Source organism: Delphinapterus leucas, chromosome X (genome assembly GCF_059928025.1).
Source record: "Delphinapterus leucas isolate spDelLeu-1000000601 "Yukka" chromosome X, BTC_Dleu_Yukka2, whole genome shotgun sequence".
Classification (NCBI taxonomy): domain Eukaryota; kingdom Metazoa; phylum Chordata; class Mammalia; order Artiodactyla; family Monodontidae; genus Delphinapterus; species Delphinapterus leucas.
In genome coordinates, this window is record NC_143150.1 from 119,321,204 (window position 1) to 119,338,021 (window position 16,818).

Genomic DNA, 16,818 nt, shown 5'->3' on the forward strand with positions numbered 1-16,818 from the left:
GTCAGTCAGTCGCACTGCACATTCCCTGACCAGGGACTGAACCTGGGCCCCAGGCAGTGAAAGCATAGAGTCCTAACCACTGGCCAGCCAGGGAATTCTCTCTACATTGATTTTTAAAGGTTGTTTGTTGTTTAGGAAGAAACAACCACAGTAATCCTAAAATACTTGCTGACTTACCTGACTGACTTACTTACAGGAAAAGTTTGCCAACTCCTTCGTATATTTGACTATACGTGCTTAAATACTTTTTGTTCACCATCAAATAAGGTCTTTTCCTATGTGCCCCTGTGTACATACCTACTCTCCTGCTGTTGAGACAGGTACACCCTGGAATGTGCTAAGAGCGCCCAAACTGAAGAAATCCAGTCCTTGTAGATTTGAAGCTCTGACAGCAACTACAGAGTTTTCCTAGTCCTCTATTTTAGAGGTTAAAAAAAGGGTCTGGCTACATAAAACTCGTCTTCTGTCAGTCACCCAATCTGAGTGGCTGGTGCCCCATCTTCTTTCTTGAATCATACAATAATGAAACTATTTTTTAAGGCACAAGGAACAGTATCTACAACTGTCTTTGCACTTGATCGGCATTAAGGTCACATGGGCAACAAAAGAATACACAGAAGCTGTTAAGTTTATCATACATATTTACTTAATCTATACAGAATTGAGTAGATAAAATCAGATTCACATTAGTGAAAAATCTCTACAAAATGTCTTTGAAAAGCAAAACAAGACTGCCTCTTAACAATTCGTATCCTCATGAAAGACGTGGGCTGTAAAAATAAAGCAGTGTGTTTAGCACAAACTAGAAGATATCTGCATCATTTTTTCACAGTTATTTCCATCTACAGTCTGAAAGAGGTAGATTTTTCTGCAACACCTGAGAATTGAATTGATAACCAGGTGTAGTAAAGGCAGTTGCATACATAACTAAAAAATACTGGTCTCAAGACCAAGAAATGTACTCCTACAAGTCTGAGGATGAAATGGTCCATTATCCAAGACCCAAGTTTTCTCTACTCCTTGGAGTCTCCTGCCACTATAAATAATATACATCAAGATTCCATGATGGTGCAGCAAATGCAGTTGAAGCAAATTTGACATTTCAATCTTTCCTGGGCCAGCCTTAGTAGCATTACAGTGTTCTAGAATGTGGTAGAAACAGGGTGTGCTACAAAGCCACAACACTGGGCTGGCGAGGTGATTGCTTTAGGAGCGTGTCCTTCTCAGAGGGTCCCGTTTGTATTTATTCACAGGGTAATGGAAGGAGAGATTCTGAAAGGATACCAAATGCACCCCAGAGAGAATCCATGTCCTTTAAACACCACGAGAGCATCTAGCTAAAAATACACAGTAAGCCAAAAGCAGCAGGCCAAGTACTGTCAATCATGTCGCTTTACAAAGCCCTTGAAAATACGCAACAGGTCCGTTACAACCTTCCACACAGGACAAGCACCACAAAGAAACGTGGCGGGCTACACAAATGGCTTAAGATGGTAAGAGCTGTACATCCAGCAGAGCGCTTGTGAAATGGGATCATTAGTACCAATTTTACAGTAGAGTGTATTTCTGATGTATACCTCCATTTCCTCTCAGGGAAATGAGTCCAATATTTCATTTAGTAACCGAAGGGGGTATCTATAAAAGGCTGCTGGAGCAGGATGTGTTTGTTTTTGCTTCCGACTCATTTGCACAGTAATTAGATAACCAACTTTGTGGGTTTCTTTTCCTTCACTGTCTGGCCCTTTGATTAACATGACTGATGGCGGAAGCTTAGATATAATCCGCCACTCCAGGCGCTGTTGCCTATCTATTGGACAGTTTTCAATTCTTCAACCCAGTTTAGACCATGAACGTGACAGGACAAATAAAACTTTAACAAAGAGAAAACCCTTTTAACTGGACAGAAGGGAGTTTATTCGGTCCAGTAAGCAATATAAAAGTGTCAGTTTGATAGTTTTGCTCAGTGGAATGTGCTAACATCAGTTCTAATAGAGCCTTTTTATTTCATAAAGTATTTCAATGCAAATTATACCAGGGACAAAGTCAAAACTCTCATCAGTGCAGCCTGGTTAATGATGTGTATAAACTCGACCACATGTGACACTGTGAAGAACAAAGGAAGTTAGAGAGCAAATCCAAAAGTGATGTGCTGCATTTCCGAAGTCCCCCATTCCAAGTGTAGACACCTTGATAATACTGGTTTTTACTAAAAAAAAAAAAAAACCAAAAAAACTCTAAGAAAAGGGGCAGAAACAGACTGAAAGCATAAGTAATAGATAGATCCTGGCTACTCTCTGCCAAGTTTCCTCAAAGTTAAAAATGCTGGTTCCAGTCTTTGTTTTAGAAATGGAATCAGTTTCATTCAGTTGGCATGATCATAATTAAAATTCCCTTTAAAAAACCCTGGAGAACGGTGCTGTTTGGACTGTCGGAACAGTTGGACACCAACTTTCAAGCAGCCAGAAGGTAGTGGAGGGACTTCCGCTTAAGGAAAGCTACACATGATTTTATCCTCATCGTCTTACACTGACTGACAAAGGACTGTCAGTGGCAGCTCTCCGTGGGAAGTGGAGGATGCGCACCCAAGTCCCAAGTGAAAAGCAAACAAACCACCAGGCTCCCCACCCAGCGGGCATCCAGGTGGTCCAAATTCAGATACTGCTTCTGTCCTGAAAACAGTGGTGGGACTGTTTTTAATCATATAAACGTTAGCCCTGTCTCTCCAAGGATTTGCCTGTATATACTACTTTAAAAGTTACACCTTTATGTACATATTCTGCCAAAACCAAGTCTAGGCTTGCAGCCACCTCAATTTGTCAAGTGATATAAATATCAAAAAGCTAATTTGAATCAAATATGCTATGCTTGTTTCTGACCCAAGCCTAGAGTTTTATTTTTACTTGGCATTTAAAATGGGCTATGAGACAAATACCTAATCATCTTGATATTTTTCTTTGAGTAATATTAATTGCGGGAGGGGCGGGATGTTTAAACGAGTATTGTTTTCACATCAGGAACCATTATCAGGGACTTCCCTGGCGGTCCAGTGGTTAGGACTGGTTCAATCCCTCGTCAGGGAACGAAGATCCCACAAGCCGCGGGGCGGGGGTGGGGGTGGGGAACCGTTATCAGAACAAAGTTCCCTTGTAATGGTCAGCCCTGGTGAGTGACATTTTAATTCGGACAATTCTGTGCAAGCAGCAGGGGAGAGGGAGAAAGGCAATGAGCACATGCATTCCGATGAAGGGGAAAGAGGCAGATGTGCAACACAGCTGAGGAAAATGTAGAGAGTAAAACTATTCAAACCTGCCAAGCAGCCTCCTGTACCACATAAGTCCAGTAGTTCTAAGAAAATACAGATATGGTAGAAAAAGTAAGAAAATTTTCACCACAAAACCAAGTTACTACTAACAGAGAAAGTTATACACAAAATAGAGCTCTCGATACAGTGATCATACTTGATCTCAGTCAACTGACTCGATGCTGGGCCCAGCACCCAGGGACTCGGCCTCCGGGCTGACACGGGCAGTGATTTGCCAGGCGGCGCTGGGCTCCCCGGCAGAAGCCGGGGCAGCGCAGGGCTGGGCCCCGGGCGGCGCTGGGCCCCCGCCCGCCGCCCTCCCCGAGACCTGCTCCTTCAGCACCTCGACCTTCTCACTGAGCTCGTTCCTCTCCGTCTGCAGGGCCCGGCACAGCTTCTCCAGCCGTTCCAGTTTTATGTGAAAGGCCTTGTACTCTTTATCTCGCACAGTTTTCTGCAAAGAGGAAAAAGCAGGATTTATGTAACCCAACTGAATACAAGTTAGGTTACCGGATACAACAAATTTAAGTCTTTTGAGCCACTTGTTGGGTCACCTCTTGAACATGTTCAGTTTCTTCAACACCTCCCAACGTCCCGCCACCTGCCTTCTGCACACATAGCTACAGACACCAATTAACGTGGTTCTGGGGTGACAAAATGAAATTCCCCGTCATGTTTCTTAAAAAGAACCAAAGCTGGGCTTCCCTGGTGGCGCAGTGGTTGAGAGTCCGCCTGCCGATGCAGGGAACACGGGTTCGTGCCCCGGTCCGGGGAGATCCCACACGCCACAGAGTGGCTGGGCCCGTGAGCCATGGCCGCTGACCCTGCACGCCCGGAGCCTGTGCTCCGCAACGGAAGAGGCCACAACAGTGAGAGGCCCGCGTACCGCAAAAAAAAAAAAAAAAAAAAAAAAAGACCAAAGCCCACTTTTAAAAGCGTTTTGTATTGATGAATTACTAAGGAAATTGAAGATACTCACCACCAAAGACTAGCGGATAAAAAATGAAGGGCCTGCTTAAAAAAGAGGACTCATCTTATTTCCACCTAGATTTCTCTTGTTTTTACCAATCCTCAGATGAGAACAGGATTTAAGGTGTGATATTTAGTGTTTGCAAACAGTACATCTCAGCTTCCTAAGACTGGCAAAAAGTACTATGCTACCTTTTCAGAAAGAGTACGTTGAGGTGGAGAGAGAGGCACCCGAGTCAGTGGCCTGTGCTGGCCAGGTGGGCGCCTGGTCGGAAGGCAGATTCCCCGACCCTCAGCCCCAGACCCAGTCAATCAAACGCCGGCTGAGCGGTGGGAAAGCCCACATCACCTGGGGCTCTAGCTGCGACTCCTGCCGGGACAGATCCCACTCAGCAGCTCTGGCCAGAGCCCTCGGCTAGGACGGCAGTGTCACAAGGCACGTCCCCCTGCCCTGTCAGCTACCTGAACATTATGAGCCCGCGGGAAACCACCTCACCTCTTCAGCCATTTGCAGAAGTGCTTTGTTATTGTTTTCCCATTTGGTCCGCCATATTATCGTTTCTTTTTCCAGTTTTTTAATTTTCTTTGTCATCTGCGAATCGACACAATTGCAAATTTAAATTCAAGGTTCCCTTATCTCTACAGCCCGCCCCACCCCCTGACCGTGCGCATACTAGTTCTCAGTTTAATATCGAGGATACCGCCTTCCTTATCACAGGCAGGAAAAAGAACCAGACGCCAAAAAATTGGTTTGCTTGAGGGAGAAAAGAATTCAGTGGGAGTATAAACGAAGAAGAAGAAGGAAAAAAAAAGCTAAAAAGGTAGAAACACTGATCTGTATCGACCAACCAAAATACGTAGTTACTGTTCTGGGCTTGGTTGTCTTTAAATAATTTGATGTCCAAGGACATCGAGCTTTGTGAAAAGGGTGTGGGGTGGGGCTGGGAGGTATCACCTGAAGCAAATAAAGACACCGCTTTACGGCTAGCAACAAATTGTATTTAATAGAGGAGTTAACTTTAATAAAGACAACTGTGAGGGCCTAGAGATCACTAGCTTCATGGGGTACTACTGAGGGCAAAGTGACTAAACATGATGCCACTGGAGGATCGGAAGAGATGAAATGAAGACAGTACAGTAAAAACATGAACTCATCCAAGTAGCAATCATGCTTAAAATAGCTTCTTATATAAATTCCCTTTTAGGCAATACTCCACTAAAAATAGGCAAATACCTTTTCCATTTCCTGCCGGAAGGTTGTAAACAGTTCATTACTTTTTGCCATGGTAGTCTGGAATTCTTCAAACTTATCCATATAAAGAGAAAGCTACAGAAAACAAGTATAAAAAATTCAGAGCTCTAGGTAAATGATTTAAAATCCCACTTTCAAAAAGAACATAATATGGTTAAACGTTACCTGTTATAAGCGACAGAAATAAGAACAAATGCACACCCAATCCTCGACCCCAGACATCAATGGCTGCAGTTCTAAGAACCCACTGGAATGCACTGAAACTTAGGAAGTTATGTTAACCTCACCATCTTTAGATGAAACTGTTTAAAATGTACAAATATTAGCTCCATTCCGCCAATTATAATAAAAACTGAAGTATGTGGAATAGCTATAAATTTCATACAATTAATCCTTTATGAACTACCTCCTCTCCTTATATTTGAAAAATTGTCCTTGGAAAAAGATCATTCTCTTAGAATACCACCTGCACAGTTCCTAGCTTGAAATCAGGGATATCTCTTTTCTTAATGTAGGCAGGAAAATGAAACAGAAGCCAACGGATTGGTGTGGTTAGAGGAGAAAGAATTCAGTGGGAGTATAGTTAAGAGAAAAAAGCTGAAAGAAGTAGAAACAGCAATTTTTCTTTTAACTCCCACCCTTAAGGAATTTTTATTCTAGCTGGGAAAATAAGGCACTAACCGATAAGGCAAGCAGAATTTAGAACACAGAGTCACCTTCTCCCCCAGGACAGGAATTAACAGAAGCCAGGGGTGGGGGGAGGCTCGGTAGGGGTCAGAATAGAATAGTTAGGGAAGCTCCTTGTGGCTGAGGCCCAAGCTAGGTCTCAAGGGCAGGCTGAATTATTTCATTTCAGACAAGGTGGGAACCCTGAGAGCCCACCTAATGTAACTGCATTATTTCAGGATGAGGAAACAGGCCTGGAGGAATAAAGTGCTTTGCTCAAGATCACACAGCACATATAAAGAGAGCGGAGAAGAAAAGATCACCAGCGGCCAAGAAACAGCGTCAGCGATGCCTGTCCACCTTCAGCAGTGCTGTGTGCAGAGCATAAAGAGAAACCAAGACCAGGGCGGGAGGGGAGATGCCCTGGGAGGGAGCGGAGCAGCTGGTGGAAAGATGGGAGGCCAGCTCTGCTGTGTGGAAAGGAGACGCGGACCAAAAGCAACGCTACCAATGGCAACAGGCCAGGCAAAGCTACGATAAGACAGCCAAAGCACGCCCCCAGGAGGGGGAGGCTGAAGGCCGGGACCAACAGAAATTTCAGGGTGAAGAGAATAGCGCAGAGGATTTCCAAGCAGAGCAGTCCATAGAGGGGCACATGGTGACAGAGCTGCCAGGGCCGCTGGCCTGGGGTCGGAACAGCGGTGAGGCTCGGGCAGACTGGTAGAGCAGTTCCAGCACCTGAGGGAGATTAGAAGTTATGGCAGTCTTAGCATGGTCTGTTTTTATCAAAGATAGAACATCCAGGTGGACGGTCCCGTCAGAGTTCAACGCTGGCCCCCTCTGGGTAATGAGTAAGTGGCAACTACCATCTTGGACTTAAGGGCCTAGATTACAAAATTGGTCAAAACACACCAATAAGACTAAGGTCATCAACAAAGCCTGGAAACGGACATGGTGAGCAAGAGCAGAGAATGAGATGGACTCTTGGGAAGAACAGCACATTTGGGGAGCAGGAAAAGGAAGAGGCGGCAGCAAAGGAAACAAATTAACAATCAGATAACATGACTCAGGGCGACAGATCACAGACAAAAGAAGCTGCACTGCTAACAGTACAACAGAACTGGAGCTGCCTGTGAACTCGGTAGAAGGGCCCTCTGGGGCCCTGCATTAAAGTCCATCTTCCAAAGCTATCTATAGACTTTTCATACGTTTTCCACATTGATTCTCTTCTCCATTTATGTGGACAACTGAATTTATAGGGCTAGTAAGGGGTTCAAAGTTTCCTAGAAGCATTCTAGCACAATAACTTATGGTGGAAAGTTCAAAAGACTTCTTCAGTTTTCACTCTAAGTTAGGCTAGCTTTATAGGAAACGAGTGTCACCACGCTGTAAAACGCACCCAAAGACAAACAGCACTCAAAAAGTGTGTTCATAAAGATTCAGGCCAGTCTGCATTTTAGAACTAATCTAGAGTCCTTACATTTAAAAAACTTGTTACATAATAAACTTTCAAAATGAGTAATACATTTTTTCATCAAAATGTAATCTAGTTTTCTGAGAAAGGGTGAACTGTAGGTACAAATGCCTAATTTCACCTGTCTGTGAAGACATGGGAAGTCCTTCCTGTACCTCTTCTTTGAGTGGGGAGGCATCTGCTACCCTTACTCCACACAAGGCACCACAGAGAAAGACTGCATTAGAACAAACCTAAGGGGTCTGGACTGAAAAGCAGGGAGGCAACGAAGAAAAGCCTAGGCCTAGACAGCTTCATGGGTGAATTCTACCAAACACTGAAAGAAGAACAAACACCAATTCTTATCAAACTCTTCCCAAAAAGTGAAGAGAAGGGAATACTCCTGAACTCATTCTACAAGGCCAGCATTGCCCTGATACCAAAGCCAGATAAGACAGTACAGGCCAGATAAGAAAACTACAAGGATGGTTCAACATAGGCAAATCAATAAATGTGACGCACCACGTTAATACAATAGAATGAAAGACAAAAATCGTATGATCTAATAGATGCAGAAAATGCATGTGGTAAAATTCAACATAAATTCATGATAAAAATGCTTAACAGGGAATCCCTGGTGGTCCAATGGTTAGGAATCTGCGCTTTCACTGCCAAGGGCACGGATTCAATCCCTGGTCAGGGAACTAAGATCCCACAAGCCGCGTAGTGCAGCCAAGACGAAACAAAACAAAACAAACAAAAAAACGCTCAACAAACTGGGTACAAGGAAGGACCATACTTAATATAATAAAGGCCATATGACAGAGCCACAGCTAACATCACACTCAAGTCAGTTGAAGGCTGAAAGCTTTCCCTCTAAGATCAGGAACAAGACAGGATGCCCACTCTCACCACTTCTATTCAACACAATAGTGAAATTCCTAGCCTGAGCAATTAAACAAGAAATAAACAGCATCCAAATCAGAAAGGAATAAGCAAAACTGTCTGTTTGCTGATGACATGATCTTATATATAGAAAATCCTGAAGACCCCACAAAAAAACTGGTAGAATAAATTCAGTAAGGTTTCGGGATACAAATTCAACATACAGAAATCAGTTATGTTTCTATACACTAACAACAAAATATCTGAAAAAGGAATAAACAGAAATAAATAAAATAATCCTATTTTCTATAGCATTAAAAAAATACTTAGGAATACATTTAACCAAGGAAATGAAAAATCCATACACTGAAAACTGTAAGACATTGATGAAAGAAATTGAAGAAGACAAAAATAAGTGGAAAGGTACCCTGTGTTCATGGATCAGAAGAGTAAATATTGTTAAAAATGTCCACACTAGCCAAAGCCCTATCAAAATTCCAATGGCATTTGCCATAGAAATAGAACAAATAATCCTAGAATCTGTATGGAACCACAAAAAACAAACAAAATAGCCAAAGCAATCTTGAGAAAACAAAGCTAGAGGTATTACACTCCCTGATTTCAAGCTTTATTACAAAGCTATAGTAACCAAAACAATATACTATGGGCATAAAAGCAGAGACAGACCAACGGGTCAGAACTGAGAGCCCCCCAAAAAAACCCACACAGGGACTTCCCTGGTGGCGCAGTGCTTAAGAATCCGCCTGCCAAGGCAGGGGACATGGGTTTGAGCCCTGGTCCAGGAAGATCCCACATGCTGCGGAGCAACTAAGCCCGTGTGCCACAACTACTGAGCCCATGTGCCACCACTACTGAAGCCCACGCGCCTAGAGCCCATGCTCTGCAACAAGAGAAGCCACCGCGATGAGAGGCCTGTGCAACACAATGAAGAGTAGCCCCTGCTCACCGCAACTAGAGAAAGCCTGCGCACAGCAACGAAGACCCAACACAGCCAAAAATAAATAAATAAATTTTAAACAAAACAAAAATAAACCCACACAAATATGGTCAATAATATTTGACAAATATGGTCAATAATATTTGACAATAATATTCTTGGCTCAAGTATTTGAGCCAAGAATACTCAATGGGGAAAGGAAAGTATCTACAATAAAAGGTGTTGGGAAAACTGGATAACCACATGCAGAGGAATGAAACTGGACTGCTATCTTGTACCAGTCACAAAAATTAACTTGAAACAGGTTAAGGACTTAAACAGGAGATATGAAACTGTAAAACTCCTAGAAGAAAACATAGGTTAAAAAGATCCTTGACAGTGGTCTTGGCAATGAATTTTTGGATATGACAACAAAAGCACAAGCAACAAAAGCAAAAATCAACACGTGGGACTACATCAAACTAAAAAGCTTCTGCACAAAAACAGTCAACAGAATGAAAAGGCAATCTACAGAATGGGAGAAAATATCTGCAAACCGTATATATCTGATAAAGGGTTAATATCCAAAATATATAAGGAACTCGTACAACTCAATAGCAAAAAATAAAAAAAAAATTTTAATTTTTAAAATTTTAATTTAAAAACCAGCTTGAATAGACATTTTTCCAAAGACATACAAATGGCCAACAAGTACATGAAAAGGTGCTCAGCATCACTAGTCATCAAGGAAATACAAATCAAAACCACAGTAAGATATCACCTCACACCTGTTAACAAATGCTGGAGAGGGTGTGGAGAAAAGGGAAACTTGTGCACCGTCAGTGGAATTGTAAACTGCTGCAGCCACTATGGAAAACAGTATAAAGACTCCTCAAAAAATTAAAAATAGAACCACCATATGATTCAGAAATTCCACTTCTGGGTATATATCCAAAAGAAATGAAAACAGGATCTCAAAGAGATATCAGCACTCCCATGTTCATTGCAGCATTATTCACAATAGCCAAGATATGGAAGAAACCTAAGTGTCCATCAACATATAACTGGATAAAGAAGATGTGATGTATATACACAATGGAATATTATTCAGCCATAAGAAAGAAGAAAATCTTACAATTTGTGACACAGTGGATGGGCTTTGAGGGCATTATGCTAAGTGAAATAAGTGAGACACAGGAAGATAAATACCGTATGATATCACTCACCTGTAGAATCTAAAAAAGCCAAACTCAAAGAAACAGAGTAGAATGGTGGTTGCCAGAGGTGGAGGGTGGGGAGAAAGGGGAAGATGTTGGTCAAAGGGTACAAACTTTCAATCAGAAGATGAATAAGTTCCAGGGATCTCATGTACAGCATGGTGGCTATAGTGAACAATATTGTACAGGGGAAGGAAGGGAGGGAGGGAGGAAGGAAAGTTGGGGGCCCCCATTAAGGTGGCCACCACCTCCATACTCTACCTGGGAGTGGAAATGCATGATCAATAGGCAGTTTTTTAAAATAGGTTACAGGCTCATAGCACAAAATTCTAAAGATTTTACGTTACACTATATGAAAATGCCATTTTGTAGGTCAAATAAGTATCAGCAATTTCATATGGTTCAACCTCACAAAAAAGAACTAAAATCTGAAGATTTATCAGTTTTTCTTTAGTAGGAAATTAGCTGACACACATGGGGATAGAGAAAGGGAGGAAATACGTGTGATACTGGAAGGAGGACCTGCACATAGCGGGACAAACTGTCCCATCTGCCTGATTCCTGGGACCGAGTGCTAAAACCAGGAAAGTCCTAGGCAAATCAGGATGAGGTGGTCGCCCTAAATGAAGATGAAAACTCCAAGAGGGACGTGTGATCTACTCTCAGGTCTGCTGGGAACAAGCAAAATCATCTTAGAGGAGATTCAAGGTATGTATCAAATGAACCATAGATTTTTTTCTTACAAATTCTACTACCCCTGCTGTCAAGTTACCTGCTGTTTTAGTTGTACTTCTTGTTGTTTCATTTGTTCATATTTGTGTCTTGATTCCGTTGCTTCTTTTAATAACTAGAAGACAGAAACATTCTGGCAAAATACTAATAGTCATTACAAATATGACTACAACGTCCAACGACCAGATAGTTAGGCTTAACCCTTCTACTCATTATTTTAGCAAGAACCACGACTCCATGAATGAAACATTGTCACATCAATTGCTAATTACCTGTATCTTTGATCTGTTCCATTGTTAACACTTAGGAATGTAGGAATACTCTTTTATTGCTTAGAAGAAGTACCCAGGAGGCCTAATAATAGGTTTACAAAACTGAGGGTTAAACTGTTGTCTTTTAGATGAAAATAATGAGAAGTCTAGTGTTGAGCAGAAAACATGGCTGAGAATCTCGACATTATCTGGGTCATTTAGAAAGCCCCTCTGGGACGTCCCTGGCGGTCCAGTGGTTAAGACTCTGCGCTTCCACTGCAGGGGGCACAGGTTCGATCCCTGGTCAGGGAACTAAGATCCCGCATGCTATGTGGTGTGGCCAAAAAAGAAAAAAAAATTAGAAAGCCCCTCTGCTCCATGAGAGGCAAGATGAGGCATTGTATGGAGCAAAACAATGAAATCAGGAACCTGGTTTCTGATCACATTTTTTTTTAAAGCTGGGGGTGGGGGGTGGGGGGTGGTGATGGGATGGGAGCTTTAATTTATATACTTGAGTTTAAGAAAATTATGTAGTGAAATTGCATAGTAGGCAGCTGTGAAATTCAGTCCCTGAAGTAAAATGTCACACTTAGTCCAGTAGGTTTTGAAAAGTCCTTAAAACCAACCAGAAATAGATGTATCGTATGTATTTATTTAAATATGCGTATCATATTTCTATTCTAACTTGGGAAATGACAACTGTCTCTTCAGTTATGCATGGGACGGCGCTGTCAGTTCACATGGAACGACCATGCTGTGTGAAAAATGTCTCTCTCTTAACCCTAGACTCGCACTCAGAGTGACATGTTCACATCATGAGGGCCATTCAGGACCCGAGTCTTCAGACCTGGCTCGCCTCAGGGCCTAGGTTACTTAAGTGAAATCTGGATGGGACCGTCCTCATTATCATAACCACTTCTGACTTTTTTTTTTTGGTTAAGCAGGTAAAGTTAAATTTGCATGTGTTAAGTATACAAACCCAATGGCATTCCACTGTATTCACAATTATTGACAGGCCATATAATCTGAGCACACATTCTGAGAATAATGCTGAGTGATTAGGAGGTAGAGAATTCTGTTAAAGTTTTTCGGAAAATTATACCAGAGTAAACAAATAGTTTCCCTAGTTTCAAGTTACTTGTTTGAAATAAACTGTAACAGTATGAAGGACACCCATGTTTGGTAAGCTTGCTATTAAATCGAATCCCCAAATTTAATGTGTTAAATACTGCTATAATTCTTAAACTTAGTGGCCATTATCTAAAAAGTGAAATAAATATTCTAAGCACAGGAAAGTCCAATCAGTACAGGTCTTTGCACTAACTTGGTCTAATCTCTCCAGTGTATCTTCTGTATATAAAGTTAAATAGAAAGAAAAAGCTACTGTTTTCTAACACACACATGCCCTTCACAATCTAGAGAAAAAAACAATTAGCACAACCCAGTGCTAATTTAAATGTAGAATAAGTTTAAATGTTTTAAATGGCTTTGGTTACAATTTTGGCAATCATTTCTTTTAAGAAATTGCAAACTTACAAACTCTCTCTCTCTTTGATGTTTCTCATCAGCTTCTTTTATCAGCTGTGTCGTCTGCTGCAGTTTGGCGTCCACAAGCTGTTGCTGCAGTTCCTTATGTTTGAATACTTTATCAATGTGCTACGGGGAAAGTAAAATTTCTTCCGTCACTTAATGAAATAAGGGACAGAATGACGAGGAAACACGACACAAGTTACAAGACCTCACTCATGAGGCTGCTTTTCCTGCTAATACCACCAGGGCTAATACCAGCAAGGTGCCTGTCTGCGTGCTGTGCTGGCAGAAGCCTGTGTCGGCATCCCTCCCTCCGGAGATGGCCCAGCAGCACCTCAGCAGCCGGCCTCGTACTATTTCTGCCGTAAGGTAGAAATGAAGCTCAAATTGTATCAAGAAAAAGATGGCTACGGAGATCAAACTGTTAAACCCATAATACATCATACACATAATTACTGGATATTTTTTTCTCCCCATTAAATTTTCCCAAATCTCTCAATTGGAGGCAGCATGCTGTGATGGGAGGAATGGCCCCAGTCGAATTCTCCCCCTTGCTGAATCTCAGTCCCCTCACCTGTGGGGGGTAGCCACAACCACACTGCAGAACTGTAAAGGCCAACGCAATGGCTATACTATGTAAGGTGCTTGGTGCCTGGCACTTATCAGATAAATTTGATAAAAGATCATTATGATTTTCCAGTGAAAGTGGTTACTTATGTACAATAAAGTCATCAGAACATCCCTCCCTGACCAAGGAAACAACATTCAATAATACTCAAACTGAATAAGGCTCACAGGTAATGTGATTTCAACACACATAGCTTTCAAATTTTCTACATCTATAATGTGGCAGACTGTCATATTAAACAACAAAACTAAAACAATAATTTTAAGAAAAGTGAGGGCTTTATAATCTAATAGAAAATTTATTCTCTAGGACAAAAAAAGTTTCTTCAACAAACACACTGTAAGAATAAAAAAGAGAGAAAAGGAAATGTTTATGTTAGAGACTTGACACACGTCAGCCAGTGAAGCAGACGGGCTTTATCTGGATGATTCAAATAGGTTTTTTCTTTTTTTAAAAAAAACGGGGAGACAATCAGAAAAATGTAAACGATGACTAGATTTTAATATTAAATAATTACTGCTAATTTTTTAGGTATGAAAATGGTATTGTGGTCACACCTAAAAATGAATCCTTAGTCTTTGTGAGGTACACCCTCAAATATATATGAATGGACTGATACCTTGGATTTGCTTCAAAATAACCCAGGGGAAAGTGATGGGAATATAGTTGAAACTGTGGTTTCATTTGCTAAAACCAGGTGATACAGTCTCTACTTTTCTTCGTTTATAATTTTCCATAATAATAAGGGGAAAAAAAGGTAAGCAAAAAGCATCGAGAGTGATAAAAAGAAAATCTTTAAAAAAACTAACAGTTTTTAAAGGGCTATATGGAAAACCCTAAATTAATATAAAGTTTGCCTTGAAAACTGGATAAAATAACCCACAGAGATGCCACAATCTTTTTTTTTTTTAAATCAGCTATTTTAATCTATCTCTATAAGGGATACAACACACATAAGAGAACATTTTACTAACCTAAAAGGCAGGGAATGTGTCATTTAAAGAACCTAACCCTTTGTTCCTGCCCATCTGACCTCTAAAAGGGAGGAACTTTAAAAAAGCACATGATCGCCTACTTGCGTTTAATCTAGACACCACGCCCAGACTTCCCAACTGGCTTGTAGAACTCTTAGTTGGAGGCCAGTGACCAAGATGAGGTGCCACAGACCCTTCCAGTAAACTTTTTACTTCAATTGGGTGTATAAGGGTTTAGAAATAGGTTCGTTTTTTTTCTCCCAAATACTATAAAACCTCCACTAAAAAAAAATATCTGAAACACAGGCATAATGGAATGATAGTGTAGACCATACAGATTATCACAGACGTCTAAAATACAGTGTAGTTTGGGGCCAGGTATTTACTCACTTTTAGTCTAGATAAGGGGAAAATCTATGCTAAAATTACAATCTTCCAGAATCACACAGAAGACGGAAGATGAGTAGTGCTTAACACTGTCTCCAAGAAATCGCCTCACGCACCCAAATCCACTGACTTCCGGGCCATCGAGTATGGTCCCCACGAGTCCTGTGAGAGAAGGCCAGACTTCCACCATGCATACACAAAGGTTGTAAAACACCCTGGAGGAAGAAGGTTCTAAAACACCCTGAAGGAAGAGCTTTAGTGAATGCTTTTGGTTCGTAGTGAGGGGACACACCAGCTGCCCTACCTCCTCCCTCAGTGCGTACTGCTCGATGAGCTTCTTCAGCTTTTCGCCCAGCTCGACGTTCTCCTGGCGGAGCTTGGCGTTGTGTATGTCGTGTTGCTCCAGCTGTGCCTGGATTTCATTCAAAGTGATTTGGAAGTGTGCAGTGGCCTCTTTCCGTCTTTCTTCCTCCTCTCGTGCCTGCTGCATATTTTCTTCCTTATTATCCAAAACAATTTCTGTTAATCGTACAGACCTATAAGATGGCACAGACGCCCACAAAAGACACGACTGCCATGTGGGCTCACTGCTTGCTGCCCTGAAGTGCTGCTTCTGAACTAGAATTCCTTCCCTTTATTTAGGACTGGAAGGCTCTCGTTTGAAAGCAAGCAGCTTCTCCTAGGTAGATAATCAGAGAGGCGCCGCCTGCCCTGCTCCACAGTAAGCGCTCTGTGATCACGCTGAGAGACGAGGAAGGAGTCTTGCCAGGCAGCTAGCCCCCTCCACGCGGGCTTCCCAAATACCCTCCCCCCTGGCTAGTCCTGCAGGGCAGCATCTGAAATCAGCCGGAAGAGGGCAATCCCTTCCTGCCCTTTACTTTCTGGGTCACACCTTCTACTCCCTAGATGGCAAGGGACAAAAGGAATCTGCATCTTAAAAGCTTAGTCCCAACTCTTGCTCAGATCCAAGTGCTAAGAGACCTTTAGGTGTCTAGTGTCTAAAGCATTACCACTCCAATCAAAGTGTGGACTTGCTATGGGGAAAAAATACCACTCAGTTTCGTGAACACCGAAATCCAAGGATTCAAAAGCAAAGAAAACCCAACGGCTCCCACATCAGGTAAAGATCCATTTCCTGAGGGCTCCTATGTTCTAGGGCCTTGGGTGCCTGCCATGGTGGGGGAGTCTCACGAGCAATGCGGCTCAGTCAAAATCACACCACAACTGCACATGAGGACAGGCCCACCCCTGTGTCTCTGCCTTCTTCCCTTTTTCCTCTGTTGGTACCAACTAACTTTTGGATACCCACTGCTTTGTCTTTTAATCAGCCGAGGAATAAGCGCTCTTCTAAAAGTACTTGGCAATGGGGAACTGGGACGGACAAGGGTGGCCGGTGATATAACCAACGAACAGCCCTTGAGGACCTCAGTGGGGCCTTCCCCTTCCCTCAAGTCTGCTCCTACTGGGCTTCTCATTTCATGTCCACTTTTCCAACGTGCTAATGAACGACCTCAGTGCTCAGCAGGAAACTGCAAATTTGAGCTTCCTAAGCCATGGCTCCTAGTGGGAAAGCTGTGGTCTAAACATCAATCTCATCTAGATTCCCCACGAGCAAGTATGAGCAAGTATGAGGTGC

General features: G+C 42.2%; 1 protein-coding gene across 1 annotated transcript in view; it reads right to left on the reverse strand.

Annotated features, from left to right (window-relative positions):
* Window positions 1-623: 623 nt before the first annotated feature.
* TXLNG (taxilin gamma) overlaps window positions 624-16,818 on the reverse strand; it is a 53,418-nt gene continuing 37,223 nt past the window's right edge. The window contains exons 5-10 of the mRNA XM_022562676.3: window positions 15,487-15,681; window positions 13,200-13,319; window positions 11,453-11,527; window positions 5,505-5,597; window positions 4,767-4,862; window positions 624-3,755 (exon numbers count right to left, since the gene is read on the reverse strand). Of these exons, the coding sequence (XP_022418384.1) occupies window positions 3,465-3,755; window positions 4,767-4,862; window positions 5,505-5,597; window positions 11,453-11,527; window positions 13,200-13,319; window positions 15,487-15,681 (870 nt within the window). The 3' untranslated portion in view covers window positions 624-3,464. The remainder of the gene's footprint in view (window positions 3,756-4,766; window positions 4,863-5,504; window positions 5,598-11,452; window positions 11,528-13,199; window positions 13,320-15,486; window positions 15,682-16,818) is intronic.